We start from the raw sequence: 26290 nt of genomic DNA on the forward strand, positions 1-26290 counted from the left end.
ATGAACACGATCTCTGAACCCACCTGAACGTATAGCTCTCTCAGCTCATACTGGAACTTCTTGGGGTCTGTTGTGATTGTTACAGGTCCAATCTCTGAAAAGAAACAACAGAAAGAGGCTCTGTGATTAATAAGGCCACAGGCTGAAGTCTACATCAGATGAATAACTGAAAGCATTTTTGTTTCCGAAATTCTTGTCCCCAGCCAAATATTGCTTTTGGCAGATGTGTACGGATGTCCAGATTAAAATGTCACAATATGAACTACAGTGAGGAAAAACTTCAGGAAAGAAGATATATTTAACTAACAGAGAGAGGGAAAGAGGGAAATGTGAAAAAGATACTTATAAACTGACAGATGGTGAAGGAAAGACATAAAAGGAATGACGACGAAAGTTGGAATTATAGTCTTAAAATGTTTTTAAAGACAGATATAATGATGATGAAAATTTGAAGGTCTGTACTGATAAGACATGAGCTCTGGAAAACTTCCAGTTTGTTCCTTCAGTGATACACCAAAGCTGGTATCATCTACATGTTATGAACCAGAATTAAGACCAGATATACTGCAAGACAGAGCAGACAAAGGTGATAACTGATTAATCAACTAATCGTAACAATCCTCCTTCCCATTCCTTGTGTTATCGGCTCTCCTTCTGTTTAAGACAAATGACTTTTCCATTGAGTTATTGGAATGTTTTTTTGCCAATGTCTGCTTAGGATTTGGACGAAGTGGGCCTATCTTTTGTGCTCTGTACCTCTGCCAGTGTTGGTAGTCACTGCTGTTTCTCAGCTTACTTTGTTCTATCCATTAATGAGCTGCTAAGCCCCTTCTTGAGTCAAACTGTGACTTCAGCCACTGCAGCTGTGCTGTGGAATGAGCCTGATGAGGGGCTGCAAAAGTGCACACAAGTAGGCACACACACAAGTAGGTACACACACACACTGCCGTTTTGCACATGCAAGCAGATTGGAAAACAAGGTTTCCCTTGTTGAAGAGAGGGCAATTACAAAGGATCCCTGACTATTGAAAAGGGATACAGTTTGAACTGTTTTACAACAGTCTTGTTTAACGGCCAGGGCCCAAATTCAGTGCTGAGACTCCTTAAGCACACTTATCATTGAGCTTTCTACTCTCCTTCTGTCTCAAGTGAATTTTTTGAAGTAAAACTTTAAAGGTTGTTGAGTTTGACATAACTTTACACTGTATACAATGAGGAATCAGAAGCATTTTCTTTCCTTTGCAACCAGCATCACCTCTTCTTGAAAAGCACTCCCCAAGCACTTCCAATTTCTATAATAAAGTACACAAAGAAGCAAGAAGCCTTTTTCCAAATGACCCAGATTTTGGCATCCTTTTAAATCCTCAAGGTGGAGTGAAGGAACATTTGTGGCGATCAGAGACGCGTTTTAAAACTAACATGGAAATGTGTCTGGCGGCTCTGAACGGAACATGGATCTCAAGCCAAACTTCTCAGAGATGGAAAAGTTGACCTCTCTTTTCTTATGGGAGAAGTTCCCATGGCTGTTGTAAGTATTCTTTAGACTGTTTTGGCTACGGTGTCCATAACCACAGCCACCGTCTTTGCACCAGCACTGTGGAAAACCATAGCTAATACTCATGTATGAGAAGACATACACCTAACCCTCCAAACTGTGTGACAATCTTTGACTTCGACATATCAGGATAACACTGGCACTGTTGTCATTATTTTCTCTTTAGATGTGCATTTATCCACATTTAGAAACAAGCATTAGCACTCACTTTTCAGCGCCAGTACCAAAGTCAGTTACAAGCATTCACGCCTCGAAGCTTTCCAGTTTCAGAAGTCCACTAGAACCACCAAGGGTTAAGTGCCTTGTCCAAGAGCACCTTATGAGTTATGGTTAGGGCAAGAGAAATCATTACAGCTTCATTTCCATTATAACTCAGAACAGATCTATTTTCCTCATTTACCACCTGAATGTTATAAATAAAACATGTTTGAGGACATGACTGGATGGAAGCTCATCTTACATGACTACACATTTAAATGAAAACTTAATGCAGTCGTCTGGCTGCCACGCAGGAAATACTTTTAATGCTTTCTCTGTGATGACAAGGAACACATAAGTGGCACAAACATGGCCAAGTGAACGAACTCAGGGTGAAAGAATGCTCTAAAGTCTGACAAGAAGGAACAATGAAAGAGGGAAAATTATAAAATCGAAATAAATATCTGCATCTAATCCTGTTTTTTTTAATCTGTTGTGTAAGTTGTTGACAAAAGTAGTCTTGAAACAAATGATCAAAATAAATTATTATACCTTGATATATTTATAGCATTCATCGGTAATGCTGGCTGTAAAAGCACGCATCTGCAAATAACGTGCAAGCTTAAACACGCACAGAAAGTCTAATGGGATGGAGCAAACTGGGCAACTGTCCAATGGCAAACTCAGTTTCACCTCCACTGACATTCGGGCTTAAACTAATTTGCTGGGAATCACTCACGCATTCAATGCAGAGTGAGTTTCTCTTTCCTTACAACATCAGCAGCGAGGAATTCCAGGGCCATGCATTGAAAGGTCACAGCCGTTAATGTCTTCCAACCAAAAAAATTCTGAATTTTGGCAGTAATACACGAGACGGGAGCTTCACAAGCTGCTATATGACAGACAATTGAAAGTGACATTGTACTGACATTTCTCCAATGTTGTGTCCATGAGATGATGCAGCAATTTGGGAAAGTTGTGCTCTTTGTGAGCTCTGTGCCTCCAGGACCTCTGCCACAATGGAGAGAGTTTATATAGCAGTGGCAACAATCACATATACGGTTATTTTTCTTTTACATTCCTGAAGGCAAAGACCAAGATGTTCCTAACTCACAATTACTCTGGTTTATAAAAGCCTAATCACAAAGCTTCAGAAAACAGATCAACAGCGACCTGAGGAACCCTTAAACTGAATCTTCTGTTCATCAATGCCAGCAGCAGCACAGTCACAATGAGTTGTATTCTTTTTCCTATTTACAGACATTTGTGTCAGTTGTGGATCAAAATGTTTATCAACAAAGTGTGCCCAATTTTTCTTTTTTTTTTTTTTAAAGATTTTTTTTGCCTTTAGTTGATAGGATAGTGAAGTGTGAGAGGGGGAGAGAGAGAGAGGGAGAGACATGCAGCAAAGGGCCACAGGCTGGAGTCGAGCCCAGGCCACTGCGGTAACAGCCTTATACATGGGGCGCCTGCTCTACCACTAAGCCACCGACACCCCGTGTGTCCAATTTTTTAAACTAATTTAATGAGCCCCTGTATGTTACCGGTATCCGTTTTTTGCTCAAATAATGTTCAGGTAAAGGGGGTTCTTTGGCTTTCCCCGTCCAACAAAATCTAACAGGTTACACAACATGTTGCTGTTACAGCACTTAACAGCAACAGAGGCCGTAAACACACGCTGCTTTTTGTCATTCTGCTGACTCAGGGTAAAGTCTGCCAGAAAAAGAGTGGCTGTCATCCTGACCGTCAGCTATGGGGTATAATTCACTTAATCAGCCCCACTGAGAAAACACATGTGAAACAGCAAACGGTGCAATTAGAGTGCTTCAGTGAGGGAAGTGTCCAGCACTATACATACTACATACAAACCACTAAATTTGTTTGCAGACACACATGTGAGGTGAGGCACACAAGTCCATTTACACTCTTGACATACAAACACACACAAATATACTGTGGATTAACATAGTAGTCTGTAATTATGAGCAGCCATCACTCTTAACAGAGTGCACACAGATGGTATGTCTCTCTTGGGATGTGCAACAAAACTAAATACCATAGGTCTGAGTACACTGCATACACACAACAATGTGCACTACGTAATTGTTAACATTCTTTCTTTCATAATTGCAAGCTCCCCTATCCCATTATTTTTTAACTATAAACTTTATAATTCATTGTTAAGTTTTTATTCCTTTCTGGTCCTTTCAATTCTTCTTATAAGAAGACTTATAAATCCCTAATTAAATTAGCTCAAATTGGCCAGCCTTACTCAGACACAGTGATGAAATCAGCCTGAAAGATTTTCCCAAACAGGAAATTACTGCCTTGTAAAAAAAAATTAAATCCTGCTTTTTTACCAAGTGCATATGTGTTGCCTATTAAAAGCATAATTAAGACCTCACGTGGTAATAATCTCCATTTATTTCAAACAAAGTCCTGCACTCATCTCTGGTGTTGACAGTGACACAACCATGTCCTCACCGCTACAGAACGATAAAGACTTTTGTAATGGTGCCAGATCAACAAATGTGTTCTTTCACCACACTGAGACCAACTCATTCACATTTTACGAGTATTTTCACCTTCTAATAGTTTGAGGTTTGAGAAGGTTTCACCAAATAAAATATTCAAATGTGGCACAGTAAAAAGGTCATTTAAGGAGCAAGGACTGTTTCAAACATCAACAGGGTAAAGTTTACATAAAGTATTTCCATCTCCTGTCAGACCTACTGTCAGGTATATTCTCTAATGCATTAAAGCTGCCAATGTTCTTATAACTGTCAACCTAAATAGATCACAGTTTTTGCTTAATATAAACTGACTGTATTCGAAAAATCTCCTTTTACTCTTTTCTCTAGATTGGATTCAAAGCTCATCACCACGCTCAATCTTGCCTCTACTCTTCTTTCTTCCTGTTTTGCCCCTCAGTTTCTTCACTACATTTTCTCTCTGTCCTTTCTTACAGTGTGTCCCTATTGTCTGACTTCACCAGCTGCTATCTAATGACTGAGGTTTAGCCCGGAGCGACGGAGCTGACGACAGGCTTGATTTCAAACCACTACAAAGTGAACTTGTGATGGAAACTTCTCCCCGCAACCAACAGAGAGAGAAAGCAGGACCACCAGGCAGCTAACCTCTGCCTCTCTTGTTTCACTTCACTTGATGATGCGCCACAAAACCATAGATCACTAATAATGGCACTCATGAGTTCAAATGATCACACACAGCCATTTGCACATAAACATATAGTGACACCCAAATGATGCACACACACACACACACACAGGCATGTAATCCCTCCCAGATGCATGGCCTGATGGGAAGCATGCTTAAGAGACAGGCGACGGCTCTGGGCCCTGCACCAGTCATCCATCTGATTTGATAACTGTGGCTGGAGGCAGACGTAGAAGAGGATGCAACCTGAAGCTAAGTCTTTAGTAAGTGTGCATCACGTGTGCATGTTGTATGATTGTCATTTATGGAGATGTGTGGTTCTGTGGTGTGCATGCAACTGAAGAAACATGGTGACCATTCAGGAAATGAAATCCCCTGCCCAAAGTGTGTGCATATTAATATGCAGGTGTGTTAAAAGTAATAAGACAATGAAATGCTAAGCAAATAAATGCTGCTGTAGGGATTAACAATAGTAAAACATAGCTTCGTGTTCTGTCTGCTATCTTTTATGTCACTGTCAAACTTTTTGTAACATGTTGCAGGCATCAAATTCAGAACAAGGGTATATTTACAAAAAACAATAAAGTTTATCAATCCGATCATTAAATAACTAGTCTTTGGATTGTATTCAATTGAATATGAGTCAAAAAGAATTGGCGAATCAGTTGTATATAATGACCTGAAAAGTGAAATATCTAATGATAAACTGTTCTGTGTTTTTGCCGACATACACTCAACTTGTTAAAGTTCAAGCTGATGTTAACCAACTTTATAAAATCATATTATACTGTATGAACCGTTTTGGCCTGGGCATATGTACAAACCGCCACCATCCTTAAAATGTCCCTAACAGCAGTCATTTCCTAAAGTTATCTGATGAAATGTGGTCGACCAAAGATTGCAACATAACCGTCAACATCTGCACACTATTATGGCACTTGATCTTCATAAAAGTTATCTAGATGTCATAAATGCATAATAGGCTGTAAAGCTAAGGAATTAAATGATGATTTCAACTTGTTGCTGCATATTTTTTTGTCCTCCCTTTACATCTGGTCTGGGAAAGGGTGGTGTCAGAGGCAATGATCATGATGGACCAAACAAAGATGTCTTTTCTTGAGGATCCATATAAACATGATCACATGTTGGCAGTCAAAGCATTTTGTATCATTCTCACCACAAGCTCTATGTCATTGAATGTCACGTGTGGAGTTACGAATTCCTACAAAGAAAAACATAAAAGAGAGAGTTGAGTATAATCTTGCCTGTGCGGCTGGGCGAACGCCTAGACTTTGTGTCTGAATAACAGCCACAAGAAAAGAATGCAGACAAATGTGAATGGAAGAAGAAGGCAAAAGCAAGTGAATAATTCATAGTTTAAAACGGGATCAAGTTCTATTTGGCAATAAGTGTCACTTGTTTCCAAACTCTATATACATTATGCCTGTTTGCAACAAGGAAGATGTTAAGGTTATTTAATTATTTTGTCACATTACTTGTCCATGCTGACGTTACAACACATAGCATGTGTTCAAAACAAATGCCTTACATGTAAAGCTTGCCGTATAATAAATAGGTTGTGAAATCCTTCAAAGCAAATTCTGTGACTTTGCACTGTATAAATAAAACTGACTTGGTAACTGGAGTAGAGACGAGATGCTCCTCTACGGTATTCAAAGAAAAGCACCCCAAGGAGGAATGAGATATCATTTTCTGAGACCCTGCCTGACCCTTTCTTCAAGGCTGACTTTTGTCCTTTACACATTGTCCACCAGGCTTTGAACTCTGTGAATGGTCTGGACAGAGTCTAAAGCACATTAGCTTACCTTTTCATCCCATTTCAGAAGTTTATTTGAGTTTTCCGAACTACTGAGTGTTATTTTATTCATCTTATTTGGCTATATGTGTTTACTTTTAAGATCTATTTAAGTTAAGTTCACTGTACTGTACAAAAAAAAAAACACAGAGGATTTAGAATTTTGAGCCAAGTATGCCATAGCAGATGTTTCACATAAGAGACATCCCCAGTTCAGCAGATACCTTTGCCTCTCTTCTGTACTCAACTGACTTCTCTGACAAAAGAAGCCTTACTGAAGCACTCCAAGTCAATTGACAATGTTATAAAACATGCTAAGTCAGGTATGGTTGCTCATCTTTTGAGTTTATCTCTCTTCAACATCTTTGAACAAACCTTGAGTCACGCAATCAAGGTATATTTTTAGATTCCTTCAAATTTATACAGTCCTCACCTATTTGCAACCACCACTCACCTATTTGCAACCACCACTTAGGTGGCTTATGTATAACGTGATTTGTTGCTGGTGACATTGCCTCAGATGTCTAAAAGCAAATGGTGAACACAAAGACAATGATGCGTAAAATTTAAAGACTTCTGGTCTGATTTATGATCCATGCTGTCAGGGCTGTGTTATCAATTCTCCACTCAGCACCTCCCTACTTTGTTACGTAAAGGCACCATTTTCTGGGTTTCTAGGCCAAGCTGTGATAAATCTTCCAAACGTCTTTGTCATCTCCACCTCTGAAAATTGTAAAACCCAAAAACAAACAAATCATGGTCATAAATGCAGGTGACACTTTTTTTTTATGGTAACAACATCTTTCAAGACCAAACTGCTTACAAAACTGACCCGACCCCTGGTTGGTTGTGTTGCGTAACATCTCCCTTACCCATAATGCATAACAGCAAAGAGGTAAGACAGATGCTCAGTGCATTGCCTTGACAACATAATAAAGATGAGAGGAAGGGCTGGAGAAGAGGATAAAAAAGACAAAGCTGTGGTTTAGAGAGGCTTCAGGTAGTATTAGGTCTCTAAATGCCTCTCATTGAAAGGGAATAAACTGGCACACGCAGTAAACACACAGAGAACATTGTGACGTTTCTACATATGGTCTCCATTGTATAAATAAGGCCAAAACCCTGACACTTGGCTGAGGTTGACTCTATGATTCATCCTCAGGAAAAAAATTACTTTGACTACAATTAAATGTGGCCTTTTAACTGCATTAATTTGCCTCAAAAAATTAAGCACAAGGCTTTAAAATAATGGCAACAACCTCAATTTTACAACCACAATACTGTAAAGCTCATGACCAAGTATTTTATGAGTGATGGTATAATCCCGGGGCACTCACACAAGTGATTGGGTGGTGTTTTCTGTTTTATGTGCCTCTTTTGTTTTACTATGGAAATTCTAATTGTGCGTGCTGAGCGGATCAGCACCGCCGACCACACACAGATGCACACTCAGATGTCTGAGGCAGTGATTTCCAACCAGTGTGCCACAGAGTGCCTTCAGAAACGCCCAGGTGTGTTGTGAAAATCAAAAATTAAAGTTCGAAATGGTTGTATGGAAACGTAGATTATTTCAGCCTTCTGTGGTTTTCAAGACGTGTGAGCTCAGCATGTGCTTGTCGTCAGTCAACCCAATCACCAGAACAAATGTTGGCATTGTGCATTTCTGCAAACCACAAATATGTAATATTTGTACACAGAAGCACTGCGAAGTGCCCCGATTTCCCATGGACTGCTGCCTGCTTGCTTCTGGGACCATGGTAACCGATTGGGCCGTTCACACTGGACCCAGTATGGTGCCCAGTGCTGAGCGCCAAGCACCTAGGCCTGCTTCTAGTCTGCAGCAATAAATTCTGACTGATAAATAATAGAATATGCACCCAGTGCTTCCAAATATTTGTCAGTTGTGTCTAAACAGAGAGCGAGAGAGACGAGCAAAGCCACATATTCACTTACGAATACACACACGTGCGAAATCAAACACACACACAAGCACAATCACACACACACACACACACACACACACACACACACATACACAGAGACACAAGCAGACAGAGAGCTTTACATGTGATTTAAACAGAGCAGAGAGCAGAATCGCTTGCTGACCAGCGCAGAGAAATGTTCTTCTGGTGTGAAAGGCCAGGCAACTGCTGACGAACAGCTGCGCAAGGATTAAGAAATTGGGGCACTTCTACGTGGACTAGGCGAAAGACCAGTATCAGCTTATTTGCGTTGTTAACTCATTGTAAAACACACTTCATTCAAACTCAACAGAAACCAAACAAAAGTCAGCAAAACCATCTTAGGTTGTTTTGTTAGTCATATAGTGAGTTAGTCCACTGGTCCAAAAATCACCACGTCTGGTTTAGTTAAAATAAACCCTTAATTGAGTCACATCTAACTGAGTTAGCTCTCCCTTGTACTTCTGAGGCAACTACAGTTTCAGTTTATATGTTTCAGCAAACATACAATTAATGGCAACTACAGAAAAAGAGAAATAACAGCTAAAATAATATTTTAAAAGTAACGGATTGCTTATTTGAAAACATACTTCTCTACTGGTTTGATCGTTACTGCAAAGCCTCACCTCAGTGAGTTCGCAACTTGACGGAAGTCAGTTTGTATACATGTAAACTGGCCTGCTACAACGGTTGCAATGACAACAGTACATACACTGAACAAAAATATAAACGCAACACTTTTGTTTTTGCTCCCATTTTTCGTGAGCTGAACTCAAAGATCTAAAACATTTTCTACACACACAAAAGACCATTTCCCTCAAATATTGTTCACAAATCTGTCTAAATCTGTGTTAGTGAGCACTTCTCCTTTGCCGAGATAATCCATCCCACCTCACAGGTGTGGCATATCAAGATGCTGATTAGACAGCATGAATATTGCACAGGTGTGCCTTAGGCTGGCCACAATAAAAGGCCACTCTAAAATGTTCAGTTTTATCACACAGCACAATGCCACAGATGTCGCAAGTTTTGAGTGTGCAATTGGCATGCTGACTGCAGGAATGTCCACCAGAGCTGTTGCCCGTGAACTGAATGTTCATTTCTCTACCATAAGCTGTCTCCAAAGGTGTTTCAGACAATTTGGCAGTACATCCAACCGGCCTCACAACCGCAGACCACGTGTAACCACACCAGCCCAGGACCTCCACATCCAGCATGTTCACCTCCAAGATCGTCTGAGACCAGCCACCCGGACAGCTGCTGCAACAATCGGTTTGCATAACCAAAGAATTTCTGCACAGACTGTCAGAAACCATCTCAGGGAAGCTCATCTGCATGCTCGTCGTCCTCATCGGGGTCTCGACCTGACTGCAGTTCGTCGTCGTAACCGACTTGAGTGGGCAAATGCTCACATTTGATGGCGTCTGGCACGTTGGAGAGGTGTTCTCTTCACGGATGAATCCTGGTTTTCACTGTTCAGGGCAGATGGCACACAGCGTGTGTGGCGTCGTGTGGGTGAGCGGTTTGCTGATGTCAACATTGTGGATCGAGTGGCCCATGGTGGCGGTGGGGTTATGGTATGGGCAGGCGTATGTTATGGACAACGAACACAGGTGCATTTTATTGATGGCATTTTGAATGCACAGAGATACCGTGACGAGATCCTGAGGCCCATTGTTGTGCCATTCATCCATGACCATCACCTCATGTTGCAGCATGATAATGCACGGCCCCATGTTGCAAGGATCTGTACACAATTCCTGGAAGCTGAAAACATCCCAGTTCTTGCATGGCCAGCATACTCACCGGACGTGTCACCCATTGAGCATGTTTGGGATGCTCTGGATGGGCGTATACAACAGCGTGTTCCAGTTCCTGCCAATATCCAGCAACTTCGCACAGCCATTGAAGAGGAGTGGACCAATATTCCACAGGCCACAATCAACAACCTGATCAACTCTATGCGAAGGAGATGTGTTGCACTGCGTGAGGCAAATGGTGGTCACACCAGATACTGACTGGTTTTCTGACCCCCCCAGACCCCCCCAATAAAGTAAAACTGCTAATTTCAGAGTGGCCTTTTATTGTGGCCAGCCTAAGGCACACCTGTGCAATATTCATGCTGTCTAATCAGCATCTTGATATGCCACACCTGTGAGGTGGGATGGATTGTCTCGGCAAAGGAGAAGTGCTCACTAACACAGATTTAGACAGATTTGTGAACAATATTTGTGAGAAATGGTCTTTTGTGTGTATAGAAAATGTTTTAGATCTTTGAGTTCAGCTCATGAAAAATGGGAGCAAAAACAAAAGTGTTGGGTTTAAATTTTTGTTCAGTGTATAAAAATGGCCGTTGCTCTGACTACCCTGCAAATTCATTTGAATGGGAAACGTCTGTTCTACTCTTACGTCCAATTCTGCGTCCGCGTGTCCTTGAGGGTCCAGTTTGGTCCGTTTTGGTCTATGTCACATAATCATCAACCACAAGGGTCCGCACAGACCCCTGTGCTGACGTCCCCATGCAGCCTATTTTTTTGTCACCGCATGGACAGTAGGCCTAGCAAGTGCCAACATGTGCCAACTGCCCATGATCCATTCTGCAGCTCTCTGTGGACGTTCAATGCAGAAAGTATGTCCGAGCCTTTTTTCTGTTTCAGTGATTAAAATTTTAATTTTCTTTATGCTTCAACAATGCTGTGATTCATGTGCGATTGTGTTTAGACACAAAAACACTTGGTCATGGTGAGTATAAGATTTTGGCTTAAAACACCCAGTTTTGGTGACACAGTCACAGCTGGATATGTTGCGATTGTCTTGCTAAAAAACAACCAGTTTGGGTGTTTGTTGGTCTCAAACAGCGGTCTGCAGCTTGGCAGCCATCTCACCTAGGTATCTAGGTACCATTCATATACATGTAATCAGAACTATGTCACTTTATGAACATTGCTAAAATACATACAGTACAAATGTACCGTATCTGTGGATTACTGAAGCATACAATGCCAACATTCTCTTATGGCATCTGGGCTGTATCAGTTTGACACAGAATACCAGGTTAATCAAAACAAGCTCAGGATTCACATAGAATGATCCTATATTTGTAGGGAATGAGCTCAGTTAAACATATGTATATTAAGTGCTTTACAGTGTGCCCAGGGATTTTTGGAACACAGAAAGTGTTGTATTGTAGAAAATGTTGGATAACACTGGTCCAAGGTGGTCTTCATGATACATGACTTCCCCCAACACAGACCCCTCAGGGGGAGGGGGCAGAGGGCACTAACAGCCTGACCTTCAGCCTTGCAGCCTGTAATTGAGATTCCTACAACACTTGTCTGGTTCAGACACATTTGCCACAATTAAAATCCACACAGGCCTCCATGCCAATCAAAATCCTTGTTGTTTCATCTCTATCCCTTGCTTCTATGTTTATGCCCTTCACTCTGGTGCAGACACATGGACATGTCACCAACTGTGCAGCCTTTCAGCAAATGCTTCAAGAGAAGATGAAAAAAAGTGAAAAGAGCATATCTGCAAAAGGTAATTGTGAGGAGGCTAAATGCATCAACCACAATGCATTGCACACAGGTACTATATTTTCTTGCATACCCACAAAGCAATTTTAATCATTACAGGAAGCGCCGCAGAGATTTGGTTCACTACAAGCAAGCCAATCTGATGAGTGTTCTTCCACTGCGACCCATGAGCACATCTTGTACATAGTGTCACTGACAACATCCTGCTTATGTATGGCTGTAAAACTATAGTCCTGTCATAATAAGATCATTAAACTTTTACAAGGAGGTAATGCCCTGCTCTGTAATTTTCAATATAGTAATAGGCCCAGTAGACAAAATTTAATTAACGCAACAATAATTGACTTTTCTGGCGACAAAACTGACATATTATCACTTTATAAATTGTGAACGCGTTAGTAAACAGTTCTTTATTTACATATCCAACAGACATGGAAAGTATTCATTTGGAGTTCTGTCTCTGACTAACTGACACCTATGTAAGTCCATTATTCACACTCTTTTTTTACCTCCGTTTTGGTCTCGACTAACTGCAGAGAGAAATATCTGGCTCTTTACAGCTAAATGCTTCAACATGTTCATGTCGTGTTTGTCTGACATTTAGAGCTATGAAGGCAGTGTACAATGGTTTATCATAGTTTTTTTTTATGGAAAACAACTACCTGTTGAGGTTGGAAACAAGACTGAACCAAAACAGTAAAATGAAACCAAAAGAAAGTGCTGGAAGACACTAAAAAGCACTGTGGCGCTGAGGGGAACTGATTAGTAAAGATTTAAGTTTTCAGATCTTTACAACATAGAAAAATAACACATGGCCACCAAAACAAGAGCCAGGCTGCCCTGCTATCCTGCACATTCACAATGTACATGATGTGTTTTTGAGGATCATCTTTCTCAAATAAATGCCTGCATGTTTTAAAGACAGAATAACTCAAAAAATGCATCCTCTGTATGTTTCTATGTGAAGAGGCACATCACTCAAGTATGAATATGAATGGTTTGACAGTAAATGTCACTCTGCACACACCAGCCAAGCTGCTGAAACCTTACATATGTTTCAACTAAAATGTACATAAACAGCTTACACAGTAAAGAAAATGAGGTCATGCCATAGTGAACCATGGGAATGTTCAACTCTGGCACTAGATCTGTATGAACGTAAATCTAATGTGTTCCAAATGAGTCCTCCAGACCCCAGAAGCATGACGTAAAACAATGAAATCAAATGAATCTGTGTTAAAAGTCCTTTAGGAAAAATGCTTCCTTAATAATAATGTCTAGACATCGATCTGTTGAGTCTAAACTAACTATAAAAACTTTGATTTGAGGAAAGCCCTCGTTAAAGGGGTAATAGTCAAAGTGCTGAGGTTGCTGCTTATTATTATGTGTAATAAAGCACCAAAAATGCTGACTGGCAAATACTAATATACAACATAGTGCATGCATGTCTGCAGCTGGTGCAGCTGGAAACTATCCACTTGGACTCCAGGGAAGTGATGTTGAAAGAGTGGTTTGTGACCCAAATGTCTGATGTAGAGGTGAGTAAAATGGGTCATGTTATTCATAACTATATTTTAAATGTATTACATGGGTCAGGCCTCCTCTAGCCATTGCACTGTTTCAGCGATGGACAAAACTGCAAGAACAGCATTTAAAAATTGCTCCCCACCAGCAAAAGATATGCCGTGGCAGCTGTTATCAAAATTACCTGACTTGCTTTGGGTGCCAAACTCTCCTAGATAAATGGTTTTGGAATGACTGGCTGCTTATGGTGCAGACACATGGTAAGAGTTAAGGATAGGTCAAGTTAACATGTCTGCCCCAGAACAAGGAACTTACATGTTGGACATGCAGCAAAATATGCATTTGTGACACAGTGACCTGCCTTAAATAGTTATTTTTTTAACTTGTCATTTACAGTTAATAACATTGATTTACCTCATTTGATGCAGATAAATTTGATCTGAAACGTCGTATTGCATCGCAGAAGAAGTTGAGCCAGGTTTATTATTGTTGCTGGTGCCCTCTGTGTTAGCACTGATATTATGCCAACAGAGAGGCCTCATTATCTGTATCTTTATTTTAATCTTCATTACACTTTTCTGTATTGTAAATCACTGTGCAGTACTTAACTTTTATGTTTTTAAAATGTGCTATATAGATAAAGTGGATTGGATTGGATTGGATTCAATGAAACTTTCTCAAGTCTGGGGTGATGAAAAAAAAATTTTTTTTACTTTTTTTACTGCATAAACTCTTCAGCCATGGAACCAGACTAATCTGCAAGCTCATGTTTTATTTGATGTGCGTAGACGCATCAAGCTCCTCTCTGCTTTGGAGAGATTTCCAGCCAGCTCAGGCTGATCACAATCGTTTATCTAATATGGGGCATGTTTGAGACGATGATTGACAACCTGCAGAGCCTTTACGCTTGACGTCATTATTGGCTTGTGAACCCACTTGCCAGGGACACTACAGCCAGCACAAATCTAGCTTAATAGAGAGGAGCGCCATTGGGGCACTTTCAAAACCAACCAAGATGGCTGCAGCTGATTTTTATTCAAGTACTATTTTCAAATTCTGATTACAAAAACAGCAACACATTTTGTTGCTCTAATTGGTTGTCAGTCCATCCAACTGCGCCCAGAGGCACTGTGGTCTACAGCGGTGATAACACCTCGTGGAAACTGAAAATAAACTGAGCATTTCCAGACTTACTCGCACTTGTGATTTGGTCTGGTGATGTCAGGCTATGAACTCTTTCTTCTCTTCCTTTCTTTCTACAAGTACTTTAAGCCTAAATTCACTTCTACCAGTGAATCATATTATGTCTTCACCCTCATTAAAGCTTCGTCTAAAGTTCCCAATCTGTTTCTCCACTTTTTTATTACTGCAGCCTGTCCAACATTCATGCCTCTGCAATTACCTAAAAGATGTTGAGACAAAAACAAAAGACGAGGAACGAAAGGTCAAGATGATATTGTTGAAAGCCCAGAAGGTCACTCACAATCGGGGCACAGGAACCCTCAGGACCTCGTTCAGGGGTTGGAAAATAATCCAAAGCCCGGAGAGAAACAAACCTAACCTGGTAGAGTACCGAAACTTTTGACATATGGGTCATCCATGTCAATCAGTGAAGCCAAAGGTCAACTACCTGTGACCACACAAGAAACTTTATTCATAGTAATCTTGGAATCAGCTGTAAGCCCTCAGGTATGTGCTGCCTTCCAAGATTAAAAGACGATAACCTCTGAGTTACAAAGCTATATAGAGTTGAAACTATTGCGCAAAGAGAGCATTTGTGCATGTACAGTCCTACAAATTAAAGGCCAATATAATATTCCAGGGCAAGTCCATTACAACATGAAACACACGGACACACACTGTTTTCTGCCACACTCCTCTCTCCTCCTCTAATTCTCCAAAAACCTCCACCTCTTTCTTTTGGCATTCCTGCCTAATAGCATCATTATTGACTGTGTCCAGCTAAACGCAGGCTCCTTGTAATCTCACATGGGCGGGGCAGTTCAGACAAAAAACTGCTGCTCTGGAAGGAAGGAAACAAAGGGAAAATAGGATGGTGGAAAAGGAGGCTAAACACTAACAAAGGCAGCTCTGAGATGAGTGCCTTTGATCATGCAGAGGTAGAAGGTATCCCGTCATCTCCTCTCATCACTGCACGTCCAGAGCTTTGGTCCATCTCCTTCTAACTAAAGCTAACTGGCTGGAAAAAGGTAGCAAGACAGGCCATCAACTCAGCGTAACAATGCTACAAAACACATAACTGAAACACTTCAAACAGAAGCAAAACTCCAAGACATCAATGATTGATTTCATTATGGAGTTTGAAATTCCTGATGTGAGAAAGATGATCGTAGGCAGATATCACTCAGTAAGCCAGTCAGTCAATCTATGACTCAGCCTCTCCCTGCTTGGCTTGTACTGTTGCTTGCACCTTTTCTTCAACACATCCCGTTCAGACACAAAGTATTTGGACCGAAATATGTTTTTCTTTTTTGGCTCTGTTCTCCGGCAATGGATTTGAAATGAAACAATTACTACTACAAGTAATAGTGCTTAATTTTAAATGGTCAGTATGCTTTAAATAAAGTACTTGTTGGATTGTCGAAAAGCTTTGAAACCCCCTCCCTCCACACCTTTCCAATGATGCATACTGGGGCTTTATCTAACAATTTTTGTAACACTATGAAATTGACAATCCGGCAGGCGAGCCCACTTTATGTATTTACTGGCCAGGTATGCAGAGGTGATAAAGTACACTGGATTTGAACTTCTCTCTCTAGCTCTCTTAATATTCTTCATAGTCTACACAACTACTTCCATCACTTCTTGCATGTACAAATGTTTGCAACATTATGAATGCCTTCTAGAAAGACTGGCAAAAACTGTGCACTATTATCCTCGTTTGAATATTTGTTTGTCCTTCCCAATCTCTGTGACAACAGCCATAACCACTAACAGGCTGTTCTAATGCACTCTTCATATGTATATCTACAAAAAACAATGCACCACAATTCATACATAACCCATGTAACCATGTGCCAGAAATCTGCATATAACCTAGGTAATCAGAAGGCTGTGATCACATGACCAATGTGCTGACGGGAGTAAAGAAGTAAGTAGTATAAAGAGCAAAAGTTTGTGGAAGGAGGGAGACCAGTGTGGCGTATGGGTCAAACAACACAGGACTTTCCCCCAGGAGAAGAACAGTGTAAGACCAAATGGACTTTGTGTCATTTTAAGGTACATCGTCACCATGTTTCTTTTCCTAAACCTAACCCACAAAACTTTACGTTAAGTACGTAACCTCTCATTAAGTAGGTAACGCAATCATCGTTGTAGTTCACAACTAAATCTCAGCCTGTTGATCAACATTAACAAATGTATTATTTAGAGACAACACTTAGACGATACCTGAAGATTCAATTAAATATGTATAGATGTCCAGATAACCAATATTCAATAACTAATATCACTGATCCACTTGGCTATATGGAAGACTGAAGAGGAAGGACAGCAATCAACCTTAATTTATTAAGATATTGCAAACACTCAGGTTCAGAAAAGGTTGAAAAACAAAATTTCCTTTAACAAGGAATAAATGCATGGAAGTGTTAAAATTATAATCTCAACACATGTCAAACTGCATTGACATCTACCTATAGCAGTGGTTCCCAACTGGTCCTGCCACAGTTTAACAAATTCAGCAATTCAGCATCATACTTGCGTTTGGCCATGTCATTGAGCTAGCTTGCTGTCTTTGTTAAGTATCTGTCTGATATTCACTCACTCTACAACAGGAAACATCACTTCAAAATAAAAGCTTATGCCTGAAATTCACAGGACTTCAAATATAAAGTGTGTTTTTTATAAACTTGACACGTTCGTAAGTCACTCGCGGTCCATTAATAATGGCTTTTCGACCCACTTTTGGACCACAACCCACCAGTTGGGAACCACTGATCTATAGGATCTTCTGCTTTCTATCCCCCAAAAAGGGGCACAGCATTGAGGTCTTGCAAAGTACTCATATGTGCTTTTGTGTGTGAGTGTGTCTGGTCTATAGGACAATGCAAAAGAACAAAAATGTTAAACATTAAGACAAGACTAGGTAAAGCAAGCAAATAATTGAAGCTGGCATAATTTCAAGACGTCTGTGATTGAGGAAGATTGCATCTTGGAAAGGTTCCAAAACTTTGTTGACTGCAAAGGCTTTGCAACCAAATATTAAATATAATGACTTTATTTAAGTTAATTACTTGTCCTTTGCTTTTTGACATTCAAAATTGGAAGACTAACACTACTAACCACTACGGGATAAAATATGCCATTTTTGATGTAGATGCAAACACCCTCAAATTAAAGCACTGAATTAAAGCACTGCTTCATTTAAAATCTGATATGCTGGAGTGCAAAGCCAACACGATAAAACAAAAAATGTCACTGAACCAAGGCGCTGGATTCTGACCCATCTCAAACTCAACTAATTAAACACTGACACAGGCATATACAAGACACACAAACACACCCTCTCACAGCAAGGTAGTATTTACAAGGACGAGCACATGTGTGTAAGGACGTCAGCAGGGCCATGTAAAACGTAAAATCTTAGAGGATACTGGAAACCTGCGCACACACTGCGCACACACACTTTATTTCATACCAACTCCTTTAGCAGATTCTTTGCACTTTGCTTAGTGTCTTTTTTATATGCTTAGTTTGAACCCTGCACAGTTTAACATTAATTCTGGCATAAATGCCGCATTTCCTGACATGGTAATGGTAGGAGTGTTGTGAAATAAAGTTTATTTGGCTGTAAACTCTCAAATAAATGTTCCATGAGTCCAGAGAGCCTGCTTGCAATACACCTTTGACTCCTCAACCTAAGACTGGATTCTTTAATGACAGATTGTCATCGCTCCCTGTAGCTACAGAAGAGGGATGTGCATGTTCACAGCTGTTATTTGACCAGTCCTGGACAGTATTTCACAAACGCTTCTTTCATAAAGTGAATGCCATTTTCAAAGGTAACTAAGGTATGAAATGATAACACAAGAGGGTGCCCAGAAATTCAACCCTACCACTGTTTCATTGGGGTGTTTTCAGACTGTAGCGCTAAATACACAACCCCTGAGCCTCAGTAAAATGACTTGTGAAGTATCCTCTTGCTTTCTTTCTTTCTCTCCCTGCAGGATGGAGGAAAGGGGGGAGGCTTCCTGACTGATCTTCCCACACAAGCCTGACCCCAATATCCAGGCATCCTCCTGACACTCTCGCTTCACACACACAGATGAGCACAAACACACAGGCCCAGAGAAACACAGATACACAAACACACTCTCTAATGTTTACCGTGTCAGATTGCAGTGTAAATAAAGGGGAAGCTCCGGCCTGTGATTTAAAAGGAGCCAAATAAAACAGGAGGGACTGCGTTATTGCACTGGGTCGGATAGAGAAAATGGATCTGTGTCAGAATGAGGCAAAGCCTAAATAAAAGTCCTTGTGAAAACAAAACTGATTCTCTCTGAGGGTCTGGGAGATTGTTGGAGAAGGACAAAAAGGGAGGCAGGGGCAGAACAACATTTGGGGAAATGTTCAGCTACCCCTACTTGCAGTCACTGCACTGTGCTAATCATTCCTCTGTTCCCCCAGGGGGTTTGGAGAACACATTCTGACATCCTCGTAAACATTTTAAGAAGCAAATGAAACGTCACTTGGTGGTGAGGGACAAACACAAAGCCATGGAGTTTGTAAAGACCAGCCAGCACTGATTTTCTGAATCAAGCTGTTGCAGCTTCAGTTTACTGTAAGAGGGGAATTGTATAATTACTTCCCAGTGACAGCTGTAGTAACATTTGCTATGAATCAAGCCTCGAAGTTGGATACAGGTTATAATCACAGTATTGTTTCACTACTGTTGCTTTGTCCAACATACAATGCATCACAGCTCTTTCATCATCTGCAAAAGATCTAAAATTCACTTCTCCCCCCTGAGGCGCACAATAATGAATACATCATTTGTTACACTTGTGTATACTGAGCATATTTCTTCCTTGAATATAATTATTATTCTAGGCACAGAATCTATGATTGAGGAATTGAGTTCCATAAGAATTTGTGACATGCTGAAATTTAGCAGAGGAGAACAAACATCTGGAAAAGGAATCTGCCTCTTCACCGCACCTCTGTCCATTCATCTCGTTCCTTTCCTCTGCAGTTGCTAAGTGTGTTCAAGTTAAATTGAGTAGATTTTGAAGTAGAGAGGGGAAAGCGCTTTAAAAAAAAAGTCCTAAATCACTTTTTGGCAGGATACTATAGAAATACTACAAAACAGAGTGTCTGTGTGGTAGGGTTTACCCTAAAATGCTTAACAGCTACTATTGGCAACGAAACATGTCTGATTTTCCATCTCTAATTTCTGCCACTACCTTTTTCTTTGATAAGGTCTATCCACAGAGGTGTTCCATCGCACACACTCTAGCATGTGCCCTTTGCTCTTGCTGTTGATGGAGCACTTTTTTGCAGGTGGACATGTAACACTTCTCACCCCCAAATCAGCACACAAACCCTCATGACATGGCTTCACAGCAGCCTTTGATGGTGCTTTTGGAAGCAGGTAAGTGACCTCTACTCCCTCTCAGAAAATAGTAATTACAGGGATGTTAAAATCCTTACACAAAGTCTCTCCATTACCAACACTTTCAAACTTCAAACACTGACTTCAGTAAAGCTGCGCTTGTGATGGAGACATGAATTTTACTTGGAAAATGAGACAACACATATTACTAGACCTACTGAATGTGCATCCTCCAGTAGCTTTGTTTACACAGCCATATTACCATAACATTGTCCAGGAAGACTCACGTATAAACTAAATGTAAGTTCTGATTATTTAACACGAATTATTCAGACTTCAGAACTGCACCTCTGACCTACAAGCCAGGGTTACTGTTAAACAGCACAATGATATAATGTCTAGGCATTATTCACTGTTCAGAATGAGAGAGCACCCAGGGGTGATGATAATCATCAAGATGCATTGCAAACCCAAAGCCACACACTAACCCTGGCGGAATGCTAATGATAGTGACCGCCAGGCTGAACATCTGTGTGCGGAGACGAAATCCCCCAGAGTCCCTCCTCTGGAGGTGTGAGGAACATTAGGCATTCAAAGGGCGGATTGTGAGCAAACTATCACATTTCTCACTTTTCTGTGTGCTTTTGTTGTCACAGCAGAGAGAAAACTCCAAATAATCCCAAAAGTGTACAAACATTTTGCAAAAAAAGCTACAATGGCATGCGTAACAACAGACCACTACAGAATTTGATTTTCACTCATATTTTCATCACATTACCTGGATCGTGGAAGGGCACCAGGGCAAAGTTATACAGAGTTTTCTTTGGTCTGTTCAGGGATGTTTCCAAAATCTTAGACGCGCCCTCGATGACCTGGACCAGGTCGTCGTACATGGAGCCGGTCACATCAAAGACGAATGCCAGGGTGGATGCCCCCTCCGGGATGTCCTCCTTTGTGGCCTCGGTCCCTGTGTCCTGCCCAGCGGAAAGCGCCACTGACAGCGCGAGGGACAGCCACACCAATCTGCTGCCCATTTCAGATCCAAGATGCTTCTCAGGCAAAGTTCTTGGGTATGTTGTTCTCGCCACTCGGAACCTCAGGATGAGTCTCGAGATAAAGGTAGAGACATCGGGCTCTCAAAAAAACGGACTGAAACGTGTTGAGAACAATTGACAATGAGCACAACTACCAAATTAAACGGAATAAAAGAATCTCCGTGCGCCTCTGCTTCTGCACTTTCTGTGCGCAAAAGTCGCAGCCTCTCACTTGTGTGTGAACGAAACTTCCGCGGTCCCAGCAGCTGCAGCAGCCTGTCTTCTGTTGTCTGCAGAGTCAGGAGCCCTTGTTCAGCTCTGTCATACAAAGACCACCTCTCAGCTGGGCAGTGTGTCTCCAAGGCGCAGACTACTCCATGCAGAACAGCGGCGATCTGATTGGACGAGGTGTTGACTCAGAGAGACTGTGTGCGTAATTTACTTTAACTTCTGTCACGCGTTTCACAAAGACCGGCGGCACTATAAATAGGCACATATACGGTCTTATATGTGTAATGTTGGATTTATATGCATTGTTGCAGCACTTATTGAGTCAATCAGAATCAATACTATGTCTGAACCGATGAGATGCACATTTTTATCAGGACAATAAATGTTTGAATTATAGTGAAATTGAAAACTTCTAAATCACAGGAGCCAACTGTTTGAAATGCTTAACTTATGGATGAGACAAGCTGCTCTGAAACAAGGACAATCAAAAAGCAGCTCCTCGGTGATACAGAGCTCTGTATTGCCACCTAGCGGATTTAATTTGACCTCACACTTACAGTAATTGTCTACAACATAACTTTGAAATTTGTAGGCTATTCACCATGCAAATTATACTATCCTTGTGAATTTGATATGAGTAGATGTCTACACCACTGACGTTAAATGTCTTGATTGGAGAATTTTTTAGTTTAAGTTTAACCTCCTGAGACCCTGCTTCCTCATATGCGGACATTACATTTTTAGCAACAGTAACAGGCTGAGACGCTGTTAATTTAAAAGTACTCATTTGAGGACATTGGGTCTTTATTATTATATTATCACAGCATTTTAGATAGGCCAGTAAGGTGTGACAGACTGTTCTTACAGACAAAAAGGACATTCATAGTTTGGATGTGGAGCGAGGAAAATGCATTCAGAGCTACAAAATGAACAAATCACAAGACTTTTAGAAATGCTGCATTATTTGCAATTTTGTTTTGTAGAGCCATGTTTAGGCATTGAAAATAACTGTTTTGAACAGTTTTAGAGTTTAACAGTGACCCCTAGCCCATAGAGTTACAAAATGTTGCATTGTTTTCAGTTTTGTTTTTGCACAAAACGTTCAGGCATTGAAATAAACTGTTTTATACTTCATTACACACTTGTGACTATTAAAAATAAACCCATTGTCCTCATGAGGACATTGTTCTTTTGTTTTTTCAAAACTACTTACTGTTCAAAGACAATAATTAGTTTTCTATACTTATCAAGTCCTATTAATCCCAAATAAGTAGTAGAAATTAAAAGTGCACACCAAACAAAAGCTGGGGTCTTAGGAGGTTAACAAGAACAAAACACCAACAGCAATAACAGTACAAAACATTAGTTGGGTGGGGCGATCAATGGAAACAAATAACTAAACAACCTATTTAAATGATAAACATAAGAAGAGGTAAAACTGATTATTTTTAACATTGCCCCAGTTTCAAAATTTTTATCAATTTGTCATCTCTCGGCTAATTTTGTTACTATGTTGGGTTGGTACTTTACTCAAATAAAGGACTGTTTGAAAGTCAATCAAGCAGATGCAGTCAGGGGCACACCATCAGCAGAGGCAAAGCAAGCAAATGTGTGGGGCCCCCCAAAAAAGATTTTGGGAAAAGGGGCTCCTGATGGCATAATATTGGCACATTATGCACTGTTGATAAACTAGGCTTGCCACAGTGTTATATGATGTACGGGCGTACACTGATTACAATACTTGCCTACCACCTTCATCGTCATTTTTGTCGGACAATTGTGGCTACAGTTATAACCTGAAAGTCAGCAGAGTAGCAGGAGTCAGATTTCACTTAGCTAGAGTAAGGAGAGTTGACTGGCAAATGATGGTAGATTTGTTGTCAAATCCAAAACCAGGGGGCCTCGTTGGGCTTCTTTGCTTGGGGCCCCCCAACAGTCTAGGATTGCTTCTGGATGCAGTTACACAGATGAAACAAATATCAATTATGCATATTGCATGCAGGCACCAATACTTTTGAAAGCCACTCTGTGTATCGTGAAATCCATCTAATCACTCTTCAATTTGCTCTTTTTTCACTGATGACTTCAGCTCTCAGTGAGCCACATTTACAAAGCTGTAACATCTGTTGGGCTAAAAGACTCAAATATCATGTCCTGTTGACTTTTCAGTAATCCCGCTCTCCATCTTGGCCTCTAAGTGAATGGTGGGGGATACTACAATCACCTGACCAATATAAATCTCTGGCTTTTTTTCACAACAGACATTTTGCCCTTATCTTTATGTTTTTATTTTTGGACAATTTAAAATACACAAAATTCCGATAAATAATGTACAATGCAGGGAGAAGCAGGAGACCCAGTGGGTCTGGTGGCCTCCACCTAAAAATGTTAAAATTTCACAGTGTCATAGAATAATATAACATGTGAACAGAAAATGTGAATGAATGTGTGTGTAAGTGTGTGTGTTCGTGTGCATACATGTGTGTTTGTATGTAAGTGTGAGGAGGATATTGATTTATAAACTGTGTTAACTCCTGAGCATAAGCAATGATACATGTTGAGTAAAACAAGTGAAACATGGATACATGGACAAAAATACACAGAGAAGATCAGTTACAAAACAGCAGTAAAATGTCCTTTGAAGTACTATTTTAACTTTTTATAAGGGAACAAGTTATTCTTGTAATAGTGGAAAAAGCACAGGTGTTATTAACAAGATTAACAACAGCTCCACACCACTTAGATGTTCCATGTAGCCATAATTAATGTTATTGATAACACCTGTGCTTTTTTCTGCAGGGACAAGTCAAAATGTCTGCTATGAAAAGATCTAAACTAGCACCCAGAAACCAAAGGAGCAAAAATGAATTTATCCATAAATACATACACATACACATCTGCTTTTCATGTTGTCATATGTCCAAAATGTCACATTGAAAAGGCCTGTTTGGCTGGGAAACTGTACTAATTTAACGTCCTGTTGATTTCTGTTCGAGCACAAATTTAAACACCAAAGAGTAACTGCTGATGAATATTAGATATAGTTACAGTGCAGATGATAATTCTATGTTTAACTGTATTCAAGTTGGAGGACTCAAGAGATTTCTGAGAGACTGTGTTCCTGCACATCTGTAAAATGAGTTTCTTTTTTTTGCACAACTGTGTCCTATATTCTAAATATTTTCAGATTGTTTTGACTTATGTGAGACACTGATAGGCTCAGTCATATGTTTTAGTTTCCAATTTGCATATTCAGGCCTACATAAATCGTGTTGCATGTGATTTCTTAAACTTCCAGTTTATGTTTATTTCATTTAGAAAGAGACACTGCACATTCATTTTTACATGATCACTTACGTTTCACGATCATGTTAACTGTGCCAGATTTAGCCATACAAGCTAATATTCATCTGCAGTTCCTGGCAGATTGATGGCATATACGTGTGTATAGGAAAAAGACATCAAAATAACACACAAAGCACAGAGGCACATAAGCACAGATAAAAGGGGGATTGATGGCATGTCCAAAAAAGAGCACATAAGCACAGAGCAAGCACATAACCATAGACAAAAGCACATAACAGGCACATAAACAAAGACAACAAGACATAAGCATGACCAATAAAAAAATGACATAACCATACAACCAAAAACATACTACACAAAAGTACAACACAAAACACAACACAGACCAAAGCACATAGCCACAAACACACACACAAAAGCACAAAGCAAAGCATGTAAGCAAGGACAACAGCACACAAGCACAATGAGCAAGATAGTGACATAACCATAAAACCAAACCATACAAAAGCACATAAGCCCTAACATATAGTAAGAAAACGAAGACATAACCACTATGGTTATGTCAGTCATATGATAATTGGAAAAATAAATACAAACGTGTCATAAATATACCACTAAAAATGTTCGCAGTAGCAGTTCTCTCTGCATTCTTTTATGTTCTTCACTCTCCTCAATCATTGTAAACAGCAGACAATTGGCATAAATTGGCACTAGGGGGGGCTATTACACCACTGATATCTCCTTGTTGTTGCAAGGCTTACCAACCTGAATACGAGGAATACGTGGAATACGTGAGCAATTTATAGTGGATGAGAACATGGGCAATGAAACATAACAAAGTAAAGAGAACAAGATAGATAATATGAAAATTGTTGTCAAAGTCTTTTGCAAATGCATGGCTCTGTAAGGGGATCAGCATTTGCAAGTGTCTGGCTATTTTTCTTCAGAGGTAATCTTACCAAGAGGATGTGGATGGAAAGTTGCATGGAAACATTCAAATAAGAATCCAAACCTCAGTAACCAAGACGCACTCAAATTATGTAGGAAGAGAGCATCTGCTGATGAGAATTTTGCATGGCAAACAAATAGGGAGGCTAAAGCTTTTTGAAAATGCACCGTGACAAACCTTTGCATGCAGGCAGTGATTACACAACACATTTCTCTACATAAATAAATAAATCTTCTCTTTTCCAAGCTGAAAAAACCAGCCTGGAGGTACATCCTGTCCCTAACAAGTTTATACAAGAAAATATAATAAAGGGATTGTTAACACAATCACTCACACTCCTGCACACTCATTTCACATTTCATTTACACAGTCATCTCTTTCTACTATCTGGGAAAGCTTGCAATGTGAATTACTCATCCAAAGACAATC

At 40.2% G+C, this 26290-nt stretch overlaps 1 protein-coding gene across 2 annotated transcripts in view; it reads right to left on the bottom strand.

The window, feature by feature from the left end:
• hmcn1 (hemicentin 1) overlaps positions 1-21670 on the bottom strand; it is a 100670-nt gene extending 79000 nt beyond the window's left edge. For both annotated transcript variants that reach the window (XM_078168926.1, XM_033622296.2), the window contains exons 1-2: positions 21120-21670; positions 24-94 (exon numbers count right to left, since the gene is read on the bottom strand). In XM_078168926.1, coding sequence (XP_078025052.1) covers positions 24-94; positions 21120-21375 — 327 coding nt within the window. In that variant the 5' untranslated portion in view covers positions 21376-21670. The remainder of the gene's footprint in view (positions 1-23; positions 95-21119) is intronic.
• Between the last annotated feature and the right edge of the window lie 4620 nt (positions 21671-26290).

Source organism: Epinephelus lanceolatus, chromosome 6 (assembly GCF_041903045.1).
Source record: "Epinephelus lanceolatus isolate andai-2023 chromosome 6, ASM4190304v1, whole genome shotgun sequence".
Taxonomy (NCBI): Eukaryota; Metazoa; Chordata; class Actinopteri; order Perciformes; family Serranidae; genus Epinephelus; species Epinephelus lanceolatus.